The 21,739-nt window shown below is 34.6% G+C and overlaps 1 protein-coding gene across 2 annotated transcripts in view; it reads right to left on the bottom strand.

Annotated features, from left to right (window-relative positions):
• Nucleotides 1-365: 365 nt before the first annotated feature.
• Nucleotides 366-21,739, bottom strand: part of CENPC (centromere protein C) — an 84,324-nt gene continuing 62,950 nt past the window's right edge. Inside the window, exons 14-19 of one of the 2 annotated variants that reach the window (XM_029945302.1) lie at nt 18,481-18,585; nt 11,914-12,042; nt 9,944-10,039; nt 8,105-8,259; nt 1,730-1,820; nt 366-576 (exon numbers count right to left, since the gene is read on the bottom strand). In XM_029945302.1, the coding sequence (XP_029801162.1) occupies nt 506-576; nt 1,730-1,820; nt 8,105-8,259; nt 9,944-10,039; nt 11,914-12,042; nt 18,481-18,585 (647 nt within the window). In that variant the 3' untranslated portion in view covers nt 366-505. Of the gene's footprint in view, nt 577-1,729; nt 1,821-8,104; nt 8,260-9,943; nt 10,040-11,894; nt 12,043-18,480; nt 18,586-21,739 lie in introns of those variants that run through there. The other variant, XM_029945307.1, reaches the window with a different exon arrangement.

Here is a 21,739-nt window from a genome sequence, read left to right as displayed (position 1 = left end):
CTAGCCTAAAGAATTGTGAGGAAATAAATTTTTGTTTTTAAGCCACCAGTTTGTACTACTTTGTTACAAAGCCCTAGGAAAGTAATTCAGACATACCAGTTATATATATGATGGTTCTCTAATTACTGGATTATTTTGTAAGGCACTTAAAACATTAGGGAAAGGTTTTTAAATGCATGAATATATTAATCAAATCTCTTCTAAGATAGGAATGTGCTATATTTCACTATGAGAGCAGTGATTTTGGTATTCTTTTGTTATTAAAATTCTATAAATGTGGGCATCACTACAGGCCTAGGTGTACATTTGTAGAAAAAGTAGAAGACACATATGGGAGTTTGAAATATTTATCAGATAAAAGAACACAAAATTGAATAAAACTTTTATTTTAAAACATCAAAAATTAATTACAAAGATAAATGTCTCAATTGCACAAACTGTTTTATACATATATGTGCATGTGTGTGTGAACACACACACATGTATTTAAACTTTGCTTCATCTTTCATCTTTTTATCTGAGTAAATAGAAGAATACTTTCCTCATTCAAGAGATTTTTGATGTTGTAATAATTACCTAGAAGTAAAGCAGTAAGAAAAAAACCAATTATTTCCATAGGAATCATTTCCTTTTGATTAAATGTTTAGCCATCACTAAGGCAGTTAAAAAGTATATACTATCATTTCTTTTTAAAGACCAACTCATCTAAAGTAAGTCTTATTTAATGCCATGAACCAAAAAAATTCAAGTTAACCATCCCATGTAATCCAGAAAAGGTTTGAAAGAATGAAAATCTTACATCATTCTGATCATTCTAAATGAAAAGATGAATTAGGAAAATGGTGAAGGAAGAGAAAATTTTTCTTTGAATTCAACTATTAATTCTATGAAACTGCTATAGATTCCCCAAAACCAGATATATGCATATAAAAGTAAGCATAAAAGGCAAAATATAATCTCAAAGTTTAAAAAGAGCAAATGCTTCTCTTATAAATAACAACAAAAGTGAAATACAGAAGAATAGCCACACGTAAGACAGTTTTTACAGCACTGAGTACCATACTGTGACATACTATGACTTTCTATATATTAGAAATGGATAGAGATTCAGATTCACTGAGTTATATCACAACAGTGCTGGCATGCACTAGACTATATAAACACTGCTACTATTATCATCTCCTGTCATTAGAACATAAGCTCCACGAGAACAGGGATTTTCCCTATTTGGTTCACTTACGTATCCCACTCTTAGAGCAGTGTTTGGTAAGACTTTCGGTCACTTTTGTTGAATGATGAGTAAACAAACGAACAACTTAAAAGAACTCTTTCCAAAGGCTTGTGCTCTTCCACAGCTGATGAAACACACTACTGCATATGTTTAAATTAACCTACTAAAAATCATATGTTTAAATTAACCTACTAAAAATCGTTTGACTACATAATGTCTTAGAGATAATAGAGCAGAAATAATTTTCCTCCTACATTGGACACAACATATTTTCTAACTAAAGATTTTTACCTTCAGCAATAAACAACTCTCAATTTTCATGTAACTGAATACTAACATACTTACCTAATGGTAAAATTAAAATATGTATCAAACTTCTTTAGCATCAGTCACATGACAGTTTCATTTTGACCACTGTGGCTTCCATTTGCATGGTGCTCCTGAGCAAGGATGTAAATATTTAACTATATGAAAGAAAAGGTCTTTAATTATTCTTACCTGAAGGAACATAGAATGAATCCCCAGCTGTTATTATATACGATGTTTCATGTAAGGTACATAAAAGGTCACCAAAGTTAACATAAAAAACCTGTAAAATTAAAAATTAAAATTTCATTTCAAATTGAACCGGCACAACAACTACACTGTAAAGAAACTTAAAGGAAACATTTCCTTTAAGAATAAGCAGAAAAATGGCACTCAACGATGTCCACACTCTAATTTTCATAACTTGTTTTGAAGGGACCTTGAGATGGGGAGATAGATGAGCCTGGATTATCTAGTTGGGCCCATTCTAATCACACGAACCCTTTTAAAAGTGGAGAATTTTTCCTACTGGAAGCAGAAGAGACTGAAGGAGAGGAAAAGCCAGAGAAATTCAAAGCATGGGAAAGACAGACGGTTGCCAATGAAGATAAGAGGGCCATGAGCCAAAAAATATAAGCTCTTTCTAGAAGGTGAGAATGACATGCTGGCCAACAGCCAGCAAGGAAAATGGAGCCTCAGACCATGTGGAACTGACTTCTACCAACAACCTGAATGAACCTGAGAGCAAATTCGTCCTAAGAATCTCCAGAGAAGAACACAGGGCTCCCACCATCTTGATTCCAGCCTTGTGATATTTTAAACGGAATAACTCAGCCAAGCTCACCAGAATTCTAACCTAAAGGGGCACGTGGTTGGCTCAGTCAATTGGGCTTCTGACTCTTGATCTTGGCCCAGGGTCATGATCTCAAAGCTTGTGGGTTTGAGCCCCTCATCTGACAGCACAGAGCCTGCTTGGGATTCTCTTCCCACTTCTCTCTCTCAAAATAAACACTTAAAAATAAAAGAATTCTAACCTACATAACTATGAGATAATAAATGGGTATTGTTTAAGTCACTAAATCTATACCAATTTGTTAAAACAGCAATGGAAAATTAATACGGGAAGAAATTTCTTTTGTTCTTACTATTTGCCAACTTATGAAAATTCAGAGCCACTGTAAATAATATCACTTTGCTATACCAGAAAACAGCTAGGTTACACCTCATTAAAGGTTACAGGCTTGGGACATGTAATTTAAACTGACAAACCAAAGAGAGAGCAAAACGAAACCAAACAAATGATACATTTAAACAAGTATCAACATTAAGAAAGTAAAAGGATAAATCTATCAATCATACAGGCTTTCATGTTCAAACATGGCAAATTTTACATTTATGCATAAGGAGCATCCTGGCAATGATCTGGTTTTGGGGCAACTAAAACAACATAAAGCCTTCAAACAATGAGATTCAAAATGTGAGATTTAACAATCAAAAACATGTGCCTCTGAGAATTATTCCTCCTGTTTTTTTTTTTAACTCTTTGTAAAATGAGCCTAAAATTCCAAAAAACAGCAGCAGGTAGCACTTATGTAGCACTTAATCCTTGCCAGTCACTGTTTTGAGCACTTTATATTCATTTAGTTCAATATATATTCATTTAATGTGTGTATTTACCAGTGAGATAGGTATTACTTTAATAGCTTTATACAAATGAAGAAAATGAGGCAACAAAGGGGTGTTATTTTCTAAATTCACAATATAAATGGAAGAGGTGAGTTTGAACTCAGGCACCTTGATTCCAGAATTAATGCTCTTAATATGATATACTAACTCCCTAAATGGGAATAAAGCTCTTGAAATGGTTCCAAAGGTACTTTTGAAATTTAATAAAAAAATGTTTTTATTACATCTAAAAATTTGTCCCCATTTAAAAAACAAAAGGCAACAAACAAACATACTACTCAGAAAATCAAGCATATTTTTCTACATTTTTTTTTTCTTATCTATTCAGTGGCTCTCTAAGCACAACTCCCCCCATTTCTGCCAACATTTTAGTAAAACTTAAGACTTTTGAAATACACAAAAATAGAAAAACTCCCATGAGTATCTAACACAACAACCTTCCCTGCTCAGTCTCTTCACTTCCCTGATTCCATATTATTTTGCAATAAATACTCATGTGCCATAAACCCATCTATAAATATTTCAGTGTGTACTAAAAAATCAAGGTGATTTTTTATTTTATTTTTTTAAAGTTATATATATTTTTTTAGTAATACCCACTCAAAGTAGGGCTCAAACTTACTACTCTGAGATCAAGAGTTGCATGCTCTACTGACTGAGCCAGCCAGGTGCACCTTAAGGTGTTTTTTTAAAAACATGACTACAACAGCATTATCATATCTAAACATAAGTGAATATTTAATATCACATATCCAAATAGTATTAAAATTTCCAACTGTCTCTTAAATGTGTTTTTAAGAGTTTGCTTATCCTCTTATATCACTTAAATCACAATAGTGGTTCTCAATTTGGGGGTGATTTCTCAATTTCGGGAGACCACAGACAATGTCTGGAAACATTTCTGATTCTTACAACTAGATTAGATTAGACTCTTACAACTAGAATCTGTTCAATAGAGGCCAGGGATGCTTCTAAACATCCCACAATGCACAGAAAGCCACCTACAACAAAGAATTATACAGTCTAAAATGTGAATAATGCCATGTTTGAGAAACCCTGATCTATAGGTTCTATTGGTTCATTTTTATTCCTTGCAATGTACTTACTAAAGAAAGTGAACAGCAAAGTTTCTTGTAAAAATCTCTGCACAGCTGAATTTTGCTCATTACACTCGAGGGTGTCATTTGAAAGGTCACCTTTATTTCCTATAAACTGGTAGTTGGATCTTAGAGTTTGGTCAAATTTAGGTATTTTTATTGTTGTTAATTATTTTTAAGGGGATGGAAGAGGCAAGAGTATTTTATACATATTGTTGTATTCTTCTATCAGAAGGCACATAATGTCTGGTTGTCTTCTTTTCAGATATTAGCAGACACTGATACTCAATATCTAGATAGATCCAAAAGTTTACCAGGGGTTGCCAAATGATAATACTTCATTCTAATATTCCTTTCTCATTTATTAATTGGAACATTTCTAACAGAGCAAACTTTGCCTCTTTATTTGGTCACATAATAGTATAGTCTATATGAAAAGAGCAGAATGTTTGATTATTTCCCTTTATTTACCATATTTATTGTCAAAATGAGTTAGCTTCCTAGAATTCTCCAACAGTGGTGAATTAGGTTTTCTTTTTGTAGCAATCTTTCAAATCCATGAATTTATATATAACAGATGTGTATCAATTCACTTCAATTATTCTTATTGATAGTCAAGCTCTCACATCTTTGTCCAGTAAGAGCATCTTCAAGTTGGATCCTGTGACCTTATGACCCAATTCTAATGGACTCTGGTACGTTTGTTAGCAGGTATGATCAAAATATTTCAAACTCAGCTCCAAGCCTGCAATCAGACATTTCTCTAAGGAATTCTAGTTCCCTTAAGTGTATTCCTCTCATTTATTATTATTATTTTTTTTAGTTCTGGAACATTTATTGTCTAATTTTTCAAAAATTTCTACCCCTTCACTCATTTGTTCTTTTTTCTCTTATTTATTTATTGTGTGTGTGTGTGTGTGTGTGTGTGTGTGTGTGTGTGTGTTCTCCACATCATTTCAGTTTTATATTTTCCATTTCTTTTTTTTTTTTGAGAGACAGAGACAGACAGCATGAGCAGGGGAGGGTCAGAGATAGAGGGAGACACAGAATCCGAAGCAGGCTCCAGGCTCTGAGCTAGGTGTGTCAGCACAGGGCCCAGCGGGGCTCGAACCCACGAACCGTGAGATCACGACCTGAGCCGAAGCCAGAAGCCGGAAGCTTAACCGAATGAGCCGCGCAGGCGGCCCCTATGTTTTCCATTTCTTAACCTCTTGTCTTCTGGGAGAGCTCCACAAACAATTCCTATAGTTAATCTGTTAATTCTTCTGTGGTTTGATTTTAATAAGTCTACTACTGCTACCATGCCCTCTCATACCGATTCTCTAACACTGAGTTTGAAGGAAAGAGTTAATGATCTATGCTGGTTCTTCATCAGGTCCCTTTTGTTTCTCAAAAGCATGTATCTCAAAGTACGCTTTATGTTTTGGGGCACCTGGGTGGCTCAGTTAGTTAAGCATCCAACTCTCAATTTCGCCTCAGGTCCTGATCTCACAGTTCTTGAAATTGAGCCCCGCATCGAATTCTGAGGTGACTGTGCTGAGCCTGATTGAGATTCTCTCTCAATCTCAAAAATAAATAAACTTTAAAAAAATTTTTTTAAGTGTGCTTTGGTTTAAAAAAATGTAAAAATATTCTTGTTATCAAAAAAATCTTAACTCTGATTTTCATTATAAAACGTTAAAGACAATACTTCAAAGAAATAAAAATCAACTATAATAACCTAATAACATGTTATTTTTCTACAGTTCCTTTGATTTTCATTTTTAAATTATAGTCACAATAAACTACAGAATTTTCTATTTTACAGAACTTTGCTTAAATTTTACCATAAAGGTCTTCTCATATGGCTATTCTTTAAAATAATATGCTTAAACTGACATAAAAATACTTAGTAGAGTACCTGGAACGTCTAAGTGCTATTTAACTGCTTATTATCATATGTTGGTTTATCACATTAAGTCAAAGTATAAAATATACCATTTCTTCCCACAGTACATTTCAATTGTTTCTAATTTTTGCAATTACTATCAGTATCACAATACATACCTACATATGTCCAGCTTCCCTAATTTTTAAATTATTTTCTTAGGAAAATATTCTGAAATGAGATTCATAGGTCAAAGAACACAAATATCTTCCCAGTAATTTCTACTAGTTCACTAAGTATAAAATACCTGTGTTTTTAATATGTATTCTTTAGAATAGTAGCCAGGTTAAATACTTTCAAACATTTACTATTTAAATTTTCTTTTGTAAAATAATGGCATTACAATTTAATGGGTAAGTGCTATTATTTCAATAATGATATTTCATAATGCTTATCGATTTATTCAGAAATAAATACTTCAGTTAAATGCATTATTATTTTTTTATTCTTTTAATAGCACCTGGAAATCAATAACATTTTAAGATTGGATTAAAGTATATTTTAAAGTAGTTTAAATCTGGGGCGCCTGGGTGGCTCAGTTAGCTGGTTAAATGGCCAACTTTTGGTTTCAGCTCAAGAGCTCACAGATCGTGAGTTCAAGCCCTGCATCAGGCTCTGTGCTGACTGCTTGGGATTCTGTCTCCCTCTCTCTCTGTGTCCCTCCCCTGTTCCTGCGCATGCTTGCTCTATCTCTCTCTCTCAAAAATAAGTAAATATGTAACTTAAAAAAATATTTTAAATCTGGATTCCAGTTATACTAATGTAGTAATGAATACTCTTTTATTCTCATGTGCACCTTCTTTCCTTGACTCAAATTGTCCTTCTTTGTTAATATAAATTCAAGGCCCCTGATGTTTCTTTTTTTCTTAAATTTACTTCAATTTTGTTAGTAAAAATATTTTTTAATATAATATTTTAGTAACCCATGATACACAGGTTCCTGAAATGCTACTTACTGAAAAAAATGCCTTAGACATAATATTTTTTAAATGCCAGTGAAGTATTACTATTCTTAAAATTTGGTGATTTTCTTTTTTTTTTTTTAACATTTATTTATTTTTGAGACAGGGAGAGACAGAGCATGAGCGGGAAGGGGCAGAGAGAGAGACACAGAATCTGAAGCAAGCTCCAGACTCTGAGCTAGCTGTTAGCACAGAGCCCGATGAGAAGCTCGAACCCATGAACTGTGAAAACATGACCTGAGCCAAGTCGGATGCTTAACCAATTGAGCCAACCAGGAACCCCAAAATTTGGTGATTTTCAAATTCTGTAATTTTCAAATTAAAAAATACACAAATACAGATATATGTGAATATCTCTCTCTCTCTCTCTCTCTATATATATATATATATCTTACATCAATCATGTAGGGGTGTGTATCTCCAATAAGAGACAGAGACTGACCCACCTTGAATCTCACTGTAATTTTAGCCAGTAGTACTGCCATATACAGTAATACATAATTTAGTACTTACTAAAGTAACTGGAACCTAGTCCTCAGTCTAATTACATGAATTTGAAGAAGACTTTTAAAACCTCATTGTTTCTAAACTGCATGATCAGAGAAATGAGATTTAGACTTAATTTTCATGGGCTCTATTTGTTTGCATTTTAGGATTCTTTTAAGTAAAGCAACTTCTGAATTTTTGAATTTCAAAGTTACAATGCTATATGCATAGAACAAATATTTTTAAATAACCATTGGCGGACCGACTCTAAAATGACTTAATAAATAAAAAAAATTCTCTATGCACTATAGTAATTCCATTTTTGAGAAAAGAGCATTTTTTAATGCCTCATCAAATCCAATAAATCAAAGTTGTACCAAACCATAAATATATGGAGAAACACACTTACCAATACATCTGAGCCAACATGCTGCTTTCCCTTTTCTTGATGTGGTCCTAAGATCAATTTTCCCATCGAAAAAATGGGTGTATCCAGTGTTTTATATACTTTCAACTCACCATGCTCAACAAAAAATTGATATGTATCTCGTGGCCTTAAAAGATCTAAGGGAAAAACACGAATATAAATATAAAGCAACAGCAAAACAATGATCAATGACAGAATATACACACACACACACACACACACACACACACACACACACAATAGAGTTATTTCTAGATATAAACCTCATTTACTTGAGCTAAAAATTAAAAATGTTAGCGGTCAAATTTTGTCTGTCTTATAAGCTGTATGACCAGGCAAGTTATTTCCCATTCTTTGCCTCTGATTCCTTTTCTATAAAATGAGGCAATAATAGTTCATCTATGTCAGGGTTGCAAATATCAAATGAATTAATGTGTATAAAGTATTTAAAACACTGCCTGGCACAAAATAAGCATTAGGTAAGTCTTAGCTATTAATAATAATAATGACAGTATTATTATTATTTCTATTATAGCTCAGAAAACAAAATTAGCTAAGAAACAATAAAGAATTCCACATCTTTAAAAAGTTTAACACAGCCCACAATTAACAAATATGCCATCATGACAACGGATTCTATGCTTTCCTAACTTATTAAATAGCAAGATTTCTGTCAATAAAGCAAGAGTCCTAACAGATGCTCACAAATCACTATCTCACTTTTGAATTTCCCTTTTATTTATAAACCTTTCCAAATATAGAGTTAATATACTTCTACCATCAGCTTCTGTTTCCTTGAATTTTCGGTAATGTTAGTAATCTCACAGATTAAAGGACATAGAATATACATAGACTCAAGAAATAGACACAAAGCAATGTACTCCTGACAAACTCACTACTTATCTAACCTAAACCACAATGTTTTTCGTTAAGATACCACACTAAACAAAATTTTCTGTACTTCTACCTGTCACCAAATAAACAATCCGATTATGAATAACCGTACTACTTAAGTTATCAAATGAAACCTATTTCACAGCCAAAATTTTAAGTGAAAATACCATTACTACCTCTCTGACTTGACCTATTTGTCCTCTGACAGGATAACAGTCCTCAGGACTTACTGGTATGGTCAAAACAGTTAAAACATTTAAATATTTCCTGTATGTAAACACGGTCTGGTTGTTAAATAGCTAAGTGTCCCCTACTCGCCTTTATCACACCATAGCCCATCCTGTGAGACCAATCGTGGTGTCCCAGACACTGTGCTTTTAATGCCTACTAGATACAACAGGAGGCTTCTAGGACCCTGTGCTGGCCTTAAATTTAAACCTGGCATTTGTGTAGCAGATCAATGTCCTTGCTAGTCATTATCCTAAAGGTCTGATATCCCAGATATTACTATTGGCATCCCATGACCCAGAAGGCTGTCTAAATCCTGCCCACAATTGTCTGGTCTCACAGTAGGGGTGTATTACCAGCTAAATTGGAACAATTACCCACAGAAAGCCCCTGTCGCCATGTGTCCTCTTGGTCAAAGAAGACCCACACCCTACTGGGGAGGCAACACTCCTGATGATAGTATTTGTAACCCAGAGTATAAAAGCATTGTGCTATTTGCCCTCTAGATGTTGTTTTGTATCAGTGCTCCTCCAGAGCAGTCTTCACATAGGCTGCTTATTGGAATTAGATACTCTACTGGACTTTGGCTGTGAAAGAGCTGGGAAGAAAAAGAGAAAGTAAGTAGGCTAGTCATCAAGCCAGGATTTTGTCTTTGCTAGCTGTTAAATTAAGCATTTTCTGTATCATCTCTAATCTTACCCATGAGAACAAATTCTCTTGTTTCTGGGTCCTTTACCCTTGTTGGCTGCAATGGATCTCCCAAAGGTACATTCAGATTTACCATGAAATTATTCTCTGTAAAAGAAATATCACTGAAATACAAACTACTTAAAATTCTTCTCAATTAAAAAAAAAAAGTCTAGTATGAAATAAAGCTATAGACAAACCGCAAAAAGAAAAAAAAAAATTGCCAGAGGCATACTAATCTCTTCTTGTTTCCCTATTTATAAATGACCACTCTGATAAAGAAAAATTCAAAAAACCACAATGATTCAGTATGGAAGCAAACATACTAAACTTATTTTTGTAAGCCTGTTATGAAAACTCTTGATACTCTTGCATCATCAAGAAGTTAAATGGTATACTGAATATCCTGTAAGAGAGCTGAAGTATGTAGTACACTTCAGAAAAAAATTTACTGATGTATCTATTTCATTTTATGTTCTTTAAAGTAGGCTTCAACACAGGACTTGAATTCATGACCCTGAGATTAAGACTTGAATTCAAGAGTCAGATGCCATAATCAACTGAGCCATGTAGGAGCCCCTTAAATGTCTACTTTAATCATAGTTTGAGCATGGGAAAGGGCAGTTTCAATGACAAAGCAACTTACTCTTGTGGAAATGCTTTATATTTTGGTGTTAATGATTTTCTTAAAGAACAAAATCAGTTTATTTCCAAAATCTTGAGAAAGGGTGACATTAAAAAGTATATTCAAAATAAAGGATAAACACTGGGAATCTGGCCCAGTGTGACTCAGGGTTGTGGGTTCAAGCCCCATGTTGGGTGTAGAGATAACTTAAAAATAAAATAAAAAACAACAACAACATAATATTCCAAAACTCATAGAATGCAGCAAAAGCAGATGTTAAGAGTGAAATTTATAGTTATAAATGCTTGTATTAAGAAAAGTTCAAGTAAACAACTTCACACTACACCACAAGGAAGCAGGATAAGAAAAGACTTAGCTGATATTAAAAAAAAAAAAAAAGAAAAAGAAAAAAACAGAAATAAGTAAAACAAAGACCAGAATAAACAATAACATCGAAAGTAATGATTTACTTTCTTTCAAATGCAAAATGAGTTTTACATTTGATTTCTTATCTGGTCCAATCTTGTGCAATAGTATGTTGTTTAATATTTATGTATTAAATATTTAATATTTATATTGTAGATTTTCCAGCTTTGTTTTATTGTTAATCTTCAATTTTATACTACTGTGGTTGGAAAATATACTTGGTATGATTTCAGTCTTCTTAAATTTGTAATATTTATTATATTTCTTTTTATGTGATTTAAAATAGGGGATTCTTCTGTGTGTACTTGAAGAAAATGTGTATTCTATTTTAAATATATCTTTTAGAACCATCTATCCTGAAGTATGCTTCAAATAGAAAATGTTGTTGAAAAATAAATTTAACTATGGGTACTCATTTAAAATAAAACATATCAGAGGGAGGTCAGAGAGTAGATGGGCGAAACAGGTAAAGGGTCTTAAGAGTACACTTAATAATGAGCACTGAATAATGAGTATTGAATTGGTGAATCGGTATATTGTACACCTGAAATTAATATAACACTGTATGTTACCTACTGGAATTAAGATTAAAAAAATTAATAGAAAACACAGAAGAAAAAAAGTGGATTCACCCTAAAGTATTATATGTAAAGGTTTTAGAAATAAATTTCAGAATTTATAAAGAGCTACCTCTCAGAGTACTACTTTTTTCTAATGTTTATATATTTATTTTGAAGAAGCGGACAAGCAGGGGAAGTGGCAGAGAGAGCAAGAAAGAGAATCCCAAGAAAGCTCTGCACTGTCAGCCTTGAGATCATGACCTGTGCCAAAATCAAAGAGTCAGAGACTTAATTAACTGAGACACCCAGGCGCCCCATCAGAGTACTATTTAAAATAAAATCTAAAAGTTACTTTCAGAATAAGTTCATACTTCTTTCATTATTATCAAGACAGATCCTTTTCCTATTAACTACTTTGTTGACTTTTCCAATGTTTCCTTTTGCCTTCCTTTTAGATGACACTGCGTCTGGGGACAGTATTCCACCAATCACAAATCCTCCTGAAAGTTAACAACAAAAAAGGTAATAAAGTATCATATCTGGGAAAGTAAAAATATTCAAACAAAATTTTAATTAATACAGTACATTTCCTTCAGACTACCAAAAAATATATTACTATCACTACATTCTATAGCTAGTAACTCAAATAACACAATTACCAATCAACTTCACTTATGTTTCTACTACCCAAAATATAGATGAACTGCTGAAAGACGAAACAATGATCTGTTGCTTGAAATCAACAGTCATCAATGGAAGGTTAAAAAACAAAGAGGAGAGATTCAACATGGCATAGAAGTAAGGAGACACAAAGTTTTCTTGTCTCTCAAACACAGCAGCGTTGAGGTCAAAGGACTTTGAATTCCAAGAGTCTGGGCAGCAGAATGACAAAGATTTCTCCAGGATCCCACAAGGACAACCTGGTGGGCCACAGGGCTACTTCAACAAACAAATCAAAGCACACCTGTTGGAGGGTCCAAAACATCACTATAAGTAGGGAGATACAGCAACCAGAGTCACAACAACAGAGAGCAAGTGACACAATCTAAAAAACACTTCCTGAAGGTGCAGGCCCAGAACAGTATATGACCGCTCTTTAATACAGTAGTGCTCACAGGTGCAGGTCAAATAACAAGCTTTTAAAACACATGACATACAGAAAACTAGCCAAAATGATGAAATGGAAGAATTCTCTTCAAAAGTAATTCCAGGAAGAAACGAGAGCTAAAAATTGTTCAAAACAGATATAAATAATGTAACTGAACAGGAATTTAGAATGATAGTAAAAAGATTAATCACTGGGCTTGAAAAATATATAGAAGACAGCAGAGAATCTACTGCTGCAGAGATCATGGAACTAAAAAGTCATGATGAATTTAAAAATGCTGTAAATGAGGTGCAAAATTAGCTTGAGGTGGTGACAGTGAAGATTGAAGAGGCAGAGGGGAGTATAAATGAAACAGAAGATAAAATTATGGAAGAATATGAAGCTGAGAAAAAGTAAGATAAAAAATTCTAGACCACGAGAGGAGAATGAGAGAACTAAGTGACTCAATGAAACATAACATCCTTATCACAGGAGTTCCATAAGAAGAGAAAGAGAAAGGGGTGGAAGGAATACTTGAATAAATCATAGCTGAGAACTTTCCAACTGGGGAAGGAAACAGACACTGAAATCCAGGAGGCACAGAGAACTCCCTGCAGATGTAACAAGAATCAATCTTCTGCGTGACATATCATAGTGAAACTGGCAAAATACAAATATAAAGAGAGTTCTGAAAGCAGCTAGGGACAAACGGGCCTTAACCTACAAAGGTAGACACCTAATGGTCATAGCAGACCTATCTACTGAAACATGCCAGGCCAGAAGGGAGTGGCAGGATATATTCAATGTGCTGAATAGAAAAAATATGCAGCCAAGAATCCTTTATCTAACAAGCCTGTCATTCAGAATAGATGGAAAAGGTTTTCCTAGACAAAGAGAAAATGAAGGAGTTCATCACCACTAAACCAGCCCTATAAGAGATCCTAAGGGGGACTCTGTGAGTAGAATGTTGCAAAGACCACTAAGGACCAGAGAAACTACTATAAGTATGAAACCTACAGATAACATTTAAGATGATCCTAAATCTGTATCTTTCAATAATAACACTGAATGCAAATGGACTAAATGCTCCAATCAAAAGACATCAGGTATCAGAATGAATAAAAACAAGCCCCATATATTTGCTGCCTACAAGAGATCCACTTTAGACCTGAAGATACCTTCAGATTGAAAGTGAGGGGATGGAGAACCATTTATCATGCTACTGGAAGTCAAAAGAAAGCTGGAATAGCCATACTTAGACAAACTAGATTTTAAACTAAAGGCTGTAACAAGAGATGAAGAAGGGCATTATATCATAATTATGGGGTCTATCCATCAAGAAGAGCTAACAATTATAAATGTTTATGCATCCAATTTGGAGGCACCCAAATATATAAAACAATCATAAACATAAGCAATCTTATTGGTAAGAATGGTAATTGCAGGGGACTTTAATACTCCACACTACACTTAGAGCAATGGACAGATCATCTAGGCAGAAACCAATAATGAAACAATGACCCTAAATGATACACTGGACCAAATGGACTTGACAGATATTTTAGAACTTTTCATCCTAAAGCAGCAGAATACACATTCTTGAGTGCACATGGGACATTCTCCAAGATAGATTACATGCAGGGTCACAAAACAGCCCTCAATAAATATAAAAGAATTGAGATCATACCATGCACACTTTCAGACCACAATGCTATGAAACTTGAAATCAACCACAGGAAAAAGTTTGGAAAATCTCCAAATGCAAGGAGGTTAAAAAACATCGTAATTAAAAAATGAATGGGTCAACCAGGCATTTACAGAAGAAATTTAAAAATATATGAAAATAAAAGAAAATGAAAATATGACAGTCCAAACCCTTTGGGATGCAGCAAAGGTAGTCCTAAGAGAAAAATACAATGCAATCCAGGCCTATCTCAAGAAATAAAAAAAATCTCAAATACAAAATCTAGCAGCACTCCCAAAGGAACTAGAAGCAGCACAACAATTAACCCCCAAATGCAGCAGAAGAAGAGAAATAATAAACATCAGAGCAGAAATAATAAACATAGAATCCAAAAAAACCCATGATAAATCAATAAAACTGAGTTGGTTTTTTGAAAAAATAAATAATAATAAATAAAACTAGCCAGACTTCTCCAAAAGAAAAGCAACAGGATCCACATACATAAAACCACAAATGTAAATGGACTTATCACAACCAATCTCTCAGAAACACAAACAATTATCAGAGAATAGTATGAGAAATTACATGCCAACAAATTGGACAACCTGGAAGAAATCGACAAATTCCTAGACACCCCCATGCACTACCAATACTCAAATGGGAAAACAGGAATTTTGAACAAACCCATAACTAGTGAAGAAATTCAATCAGTTATCAAAAATCTCCCAAAAAATAAGAGTCCTGGGCCAGATGGGTTCCCTGGAGAATTTTACCAGACATTTAAAGCAGAGTTAACACCTATCCTTCTCAAGCTCTTCCAAAAATAGCAATGGAAGGAAAGCTACCAAACTCATTCTATGAAGCCAGCATTACCTTAATTCCCAAACCAGAGACACCACAGAAATGGAGAATTACCGGCCACTATTCCTGATGAGGATGGATGCAAAAACTATCAACAAGAAAATTGCAAATTGAATGCAACAGCACATAAAAAGAATCATTCACCATGATCAAGTGGGATTCATTACTGGGCTACAGGACTAGTTCAATATTCACAAATCAATCAATGTGATACACCACATTAATAAAAGAAAGGATGGGGCACCTGAGTGGTTCAGTCTGTTAAGTATCTGATTTGGACTCAGGTTGTGATCTCACAGTTTGTGAGTTCGAGCCCCACATCTGGCTCTGTGCTGAGAGTTCAAAGCCTGGAGTCTGCGTCAGATTCTGTGTGTGTGTGTCCCTCTCTCTCTCTGCTCCTCTCCCACTTACATTGTCTGTCTGTCTGTCTCTCTCTCTCTCTCTCTTAAAAATAAATGTAAGAAAAGAAAAGAAGAGAAAGGATAAGAATGATATGACATCTGTCAATAGATGCAGAAAAACATTTGACAAAATACAGCATCCTTTTTTAATAAAATTCTCAAGAAAGTTGAGATAGAAGGAACATACCTAAACATCAAAAAAGTCATATATGAAAAAGCCCACAGCTAATATCATCCTCAATGGGGAAAAACGGAGAGCTTTCCCCCTGAGATCAGGAACACAACAGGGATGCCCACTATCACCACTCTTGTTTAACAGTGTTGAAAGTTCTAGCATCAGCAATCAGACAACAAAATGAAATAAAAGGCATCAAAATCTGCAAAGAAGAAGTCAAACTTTCACTTTTCACAGACGACATGATACTCTGCATGGAAAACCCGAAAATCTCCACCAAAAGACTGTTAGACCTGATACATGAATTCAGCAAAGTCACAGGATACAGTATCAAGGTAAGAAATCAGCTGCATTTCTATATACAAAATGAAGCAAAAGGGAAATCAAGAAATCGATCCCATTACAACTGCACCAAGAACCATAACTAGGAATAAGCATACCCAAAGATGTAAAAGATGTGTATGCTGAAAACTATAGAAAACTTATAAAGGAAATTGAAGAAGACACAAAGAAATGACAAAACATTCCATGCTCATAGATCAGAAGAATAAATATTATTAAAATGTCAATACTACCCAAGCAATTTATACATTCAATGCAATCCCAGTCAAAATTGCACCAGCATTCTTCTCAAAGCTTGAATCCTAAAATTTGTATGGAGCCACAAAGGAGCCTGAATAGCCAAAGTAATATTGAAGAAGAAAACCAAAGCGACAGGTATCACAATCCCAGACTTTAGCCTCTACTACAAAGCGGTCATCATCAAGACAGTATGGTATTGGCACAAAAATAAACACAAAGACCAATGGAATAGAATAGAGAACACAGAATTGGACCCACAAATGTATGGCCAACTACTCTTTGACAAAGCAGGAAAGAGTATCCAATGGAAAAAAGACAGCTTTTTTAACAGATGGTGCTGGGAGAGCTGAACAGCAACATTACAGAAGAATGAAACTAGGACACTTTTTACACTATACACACAAAAAAATCCTCAAATTGGATGAAAGACCTAAATGTGAGACAGGAAACCATCAAAACCCTAAAGGAGAAAGCAGGAAACAACCTCTTTGACCTCAGCCACAGCAATTTCTTGCTGGACACATCTCCAAAGGCAAGGGAATTAAAAGAAAAAATGAATTATTGGGATATCATCAAGATAAAAAGCTTCTGCACTGCAAAGGAAACAATCAAAAAAACTAATAGGCAACTGATAGAATGGGAAAAGATAGTGGCAAATGGCATATCAGATAAAGGGCTAGTATCTAAAATCTATAAAGAACTTATCAAACTCAAGATTTAAAAATCAAATAATCCAGTGAAGAAAAGGGGCAGAAGACGTGAATAGACACTCTTCCAAAGAAGACATCCAGATGGCCAACAGACACATGAAACGATGCTTATCATCAGGGTAATACAAATCAAAACCACACTGAGATACCACCTCATACCAGTCAGAGTGGCTAAAATGAACAACTCAGTAAATAACAGATGTTGGCAAGGATATGGAGACACAGGAACCCTTTTGCACTGTTGGTGAGAATGCAAATTAGTGCAGCCACTCTGAAAAACAATGTGGAGGATCCTCAAAAAATTAAGAATAGAATTACCCTACGACCCAGCAATTGCACTAGGATTTTATCCAAAGGGAACAGGAGTGCTGATTCATAGGGGCACATGTACTCCAATGTTTATAGCACACTTGTTTTCAACAATAGCCAAATCATGGAAAAAGCCTAAACGTCCATCAACTGACGAATGGATCAAGAAGATGTGGTTTATATATACAATGTAATACTACTTGCCAAAGAGAAAGAATGAAATCATGCATTTGCAGCAATGTGGATGGACCTGGAGGGTATTATGCTAAGTGAAATAAGTCAGTCAGAGAAAGACAAGTATATGTTTTCACTCATATGTGAAACTTGAGAAACAAAACAAGATCAAGGGTGAAGGGAAGGGGAAAAAAACAGTTACAAAGAGTGACTGAGGGAGGCAAACCATAAAAGACTCTTAAATACAGAGAACAAACTGAGTGTTGATGGAGGGTGGGGGAGAGGAGAAAATGGGTGATGGGCATCGAGGAAGGCACTTGTTGGGATGAACACTGAGTGTTGTATGTAAGCAATGAACCACAGGAATCTACCCAAAAAAACCAAGAGCACACTATACACACTATTTGTTAGCCAATTTGACAATAAATTATATGTAAAATAAACAAACAAATAACACAAAGGCCAGTAATAAAATATTTAAAATAATCCACATGTGAGCTTAGTTCTTTGACTTACATACACCCATCACAGAAAGGAAATAACTTTTGGAGAACACTCACTGTACTTTCTTGCCCACTCTCTACATTTCTGTAGAGAATTATGATGAGAAAGTGGGATGAAAACAGTAAAGGGGAATACTTAATCTCTGCCAGTCATAATTTCCTTATGTTCTAGTCTAGTGACTAATTTTATGCAATTAAAAACCTTTTTTAATAGTATGGAATAATAACACTCTATAACTGCTACCAAAGAGAGAAAAAAAATAAGCATCTCTATAATAATCAAACAAATCTGTACTTGAATCTATTCTTGACTCATTTTTGAAGGATGATGATAAAGTGAGGTAATTTATATAAATACTAAGATAATGCTTGACATGTAATATATATAAATAAACTGTGGCAACTCTCATTATTTTTTATTGTCAGATATTGAAGTGTAAATTGAAATTTACCTGATGGCCTTCCGTGATAATCTATTCGCTCTCCTCGCCAATATTCCAAAGGTTTCAATCGTATTCTCTTGGTCCTGCGAACATTTGGTGTGTTGGAAGGCAATACTGTAAAAAAATATTAGACAAAAATGTATACATATAAATGTTTACCTGGATGGTACTCTGTGGTGGAAAAATTGCTATTACCCTCTAGAACACTAATGCTTCTAGACAAAGCAGTGGAAAAACAAAATTTTACAATATATTTATGCTAGTAATTAAAGAAATGCCAATGTAACAATAAACTACCAGATTGGCAAAGATTAAAAAACTTAATAACACTCATGATGTTAAAGGATCACAGAAATAAATACACTGTAGATAGAAATGTAAAGAGATTGAAGATAATTTAGCAATAACTACTATTACAATAATCTTTGATACAGAATTTAATTTATAGAAAATGAGTTTACAAAAATATTCACAAAAGACGCAAAGCTAGAAGTGGTTCAAGATGGCAGCACAGGGAAGACCCTCAACTCCCATCTTCCATGGACACAGCGAACCTACACCCAGATGTATAGCAATTCCTTATGAAGAACAGAAAGTTGACTGAACAGCTTCTGCTCAACAAAGACAGAGGGACACAGAGAGAAAGTCAGAAGAGACAAGACACAATAACATCAGAAACCCTACCCTGATTCTGTGACCTGCAAAGGAATGGATGTCACTGAGAAGTGCAGACTCACCTGCCCGGAGGCACAAAAACAAAACAAAACAATATAAAACAAACAACAGTGGTTTAAAGAGCAACTGGACCAAAACTGAATGAAATCCATTTACTAACCCTACAGCATATGTCAAAAAGTGGTAGAGCTGCCATAACTCTCTCCAGATCAGAGATGCTGGCTAGCACCACTGCGTACATTCTTCCACCTTGATAACACAGATGGGATCAGAATTCAGGTACTCTAGCTAGTCTGCTAGGGTTGCCACAGACAGCCCCAGGACCCTAGCTCCAGCCATCCCCACAGGGTAGCGCCCCGCCTCTGTGTGCTAACTCCAGCCATCCAACCAAGACAGTGCTGGCATGAAGCACCCAGAGACCCCCTCCAGCCTACCCTTACTCCAGCTCCAGTCATCGTACCAAGGTGACCCCAGCCCAAGCACAGTCCAAGTCCAGCCATCCCACCAGGTCAGCCCTGGCATGAAATGCCCCAGAACCCCCAGCCCACGCTCACTCTGGCTCCAGCTGCCAAGCACACATTCTATACAGGTGATATTCCTACACAAGTCCACTTCTTCAAGACCAAGAGAGATAGCTGTTCAGTCTAATTCACAGAAACAAACAGAACATTAGACAAAATAAAGAGACAGAGAAATATGTTGCAAACGAAAAAGCAAAATAAACCTCACACACACACAAAAAATCTAAAGGAAAAAGAGAAACAATCCACCTGTGGCACCTGGGTGGCTTAGTTGCTTAAGAGTCCGACTTCTGCTCAGGTCAAGATCTCGTGGTTTATGGATTTGAGTCCCACATCAGGTTCTGTGCTGACAGCTCAGAGCCTAGAGACTGCTTTTGATTCTGTGTCTCCCTCTTTGTCTCTCAAAAAATAAATAAACATTAAAAAAAATTTTTTTTAATCTACCTGAAAAAGAGTTCAAAGTAATGGTCATAAAAATGCTCACTAAACTTGAGTGGATGAATTCAATGAGAACTTCAACCAAGAGACAGAAAATATAAAAAAAGTACCAATCAGAGCTGAAGAATATAACTAAAAGGAAACATGCATTAGCGGAATTAATAGCAAATCAGAAGATACAGAAGAATGGATTAGTGAGCTGGGAGTCAAGGTAGTAGAAAGCACCTAAGCTGAACAGCAAAAAGAAAACAATTCTTAAATTGAGGATAATGTAAGGGAATGTTGGGACAATATAAAGTGTATTAAGAAGGAAGAATAAATATGTGTTTACAATCCATTGAAACTTAAATAATCATCAACTTAATATAGGCTCCTATATACATAGAGTGTTATACATGAATCTCATAGTAATACCTCAAACAAAAAACCTATAATAGAAACACATACAAACAATAAAAAAAGAAAAGAATACAAGCGTAATACTAAAGAAAGTTATCAAATCACAAGAGAGGGAAAAGAGGGAAAGAAACTTAGAAGACTTATAAAAGAAACTAAGAAACAATAAAAATCACAGTAAGTATATTTCAATAACTGCGTTAAATGTTAATGGACTGAATGCTCCAATCAAAAGACATAGGGGTGAATGGGGAAAAAAAAAGATCCATCAATATGCTCCCTATAATAAACTCACTTAATACCTAGTGACACATACAAACTGAAAGGATCAAAAAAGAGAGGCAAACAAATGGAAATGAAAAAAAGCTAAGGTAGCAATAACTTACATCAAACAAACAAAACCTTAAAATAAAGACTACAGGAGACAAAGAAGGACATAATGATGAAGGGATCAATCCAACAAGAGGAAGTAAAAGTTGTTACTAAATATGCACCCAACATAGAGGCACATAAATATATAAATATTAACAGACAAAAAGGGAGAAATTGACAATAATACAACAGCAGTAGAAGACTTTAACATCTTACTTACATCAACGAATATTTCATCCAGAGAGAAAATCAATAAGGAAATAGTGGCTCTGAATGACAAATCAGACCACACAGACTTAACAGATCTGTACAGAATATTCCATTCAAAAACAGCAGAATACACATACTTTTCGAGTACACATGGGACAGTCTCTAGAATAGATCAAGTTAGGCTACAAAACAAGTCTCAATGAATTTAAAAATATTAAAATTATATCAACCATCTTAGGAAAGAAATAAAAAAGATCATAGTAGAAACAAGTGAAAGAGAGTAAAAAATATACAAAAAAAAAAAAAATCAATGAAACCAAGAGCTGGTTCTTTAAAAAGATAAAATTGAAAAACCTTTAGCCAGATTCAGCAAGGCAGAAAGAAAGAAAACCTCACTTAAATAAAGACAGAAATTAAAGAAGTTACAACCAATACCACAGAAATACAAAGAATTATTAGAGACTACAATTAAAAATTATACACCAACAAACAGAACAACCTAGAAGTACTAGACAAATTCCTAGAAACATACAATTTTCCGTCACTGAATCAAGAAACAGATATTCTAAACAGACTGATTAGCAGTAACAAGATGAATAATCAAAAACTCCCAATAAATAGAAGTTGAAGACCTGAGGCTTCACAGGTTAATTCTA

Source organism: Suricata suricatta, chromosome 1 (assembly GCF_006229205.1).
Source record: "Suricata suricatta isolate VVHF042 chromosome 1, meerkat_22Aug2017_6uvM2_HiC, whole genome shotgun sequence".
NCBI classification, from domain to species: domain Eukaryota; kingdom Metazoa; phylum Chordata; class Mammalia; order Carnivora; family Herpestidae; genus Suricata; species Suricata suricatta.
Note: the sequence above shows the minus strand (reverse complement) of the source record. Positions and strands in the feature narration are given on the sequence as shown.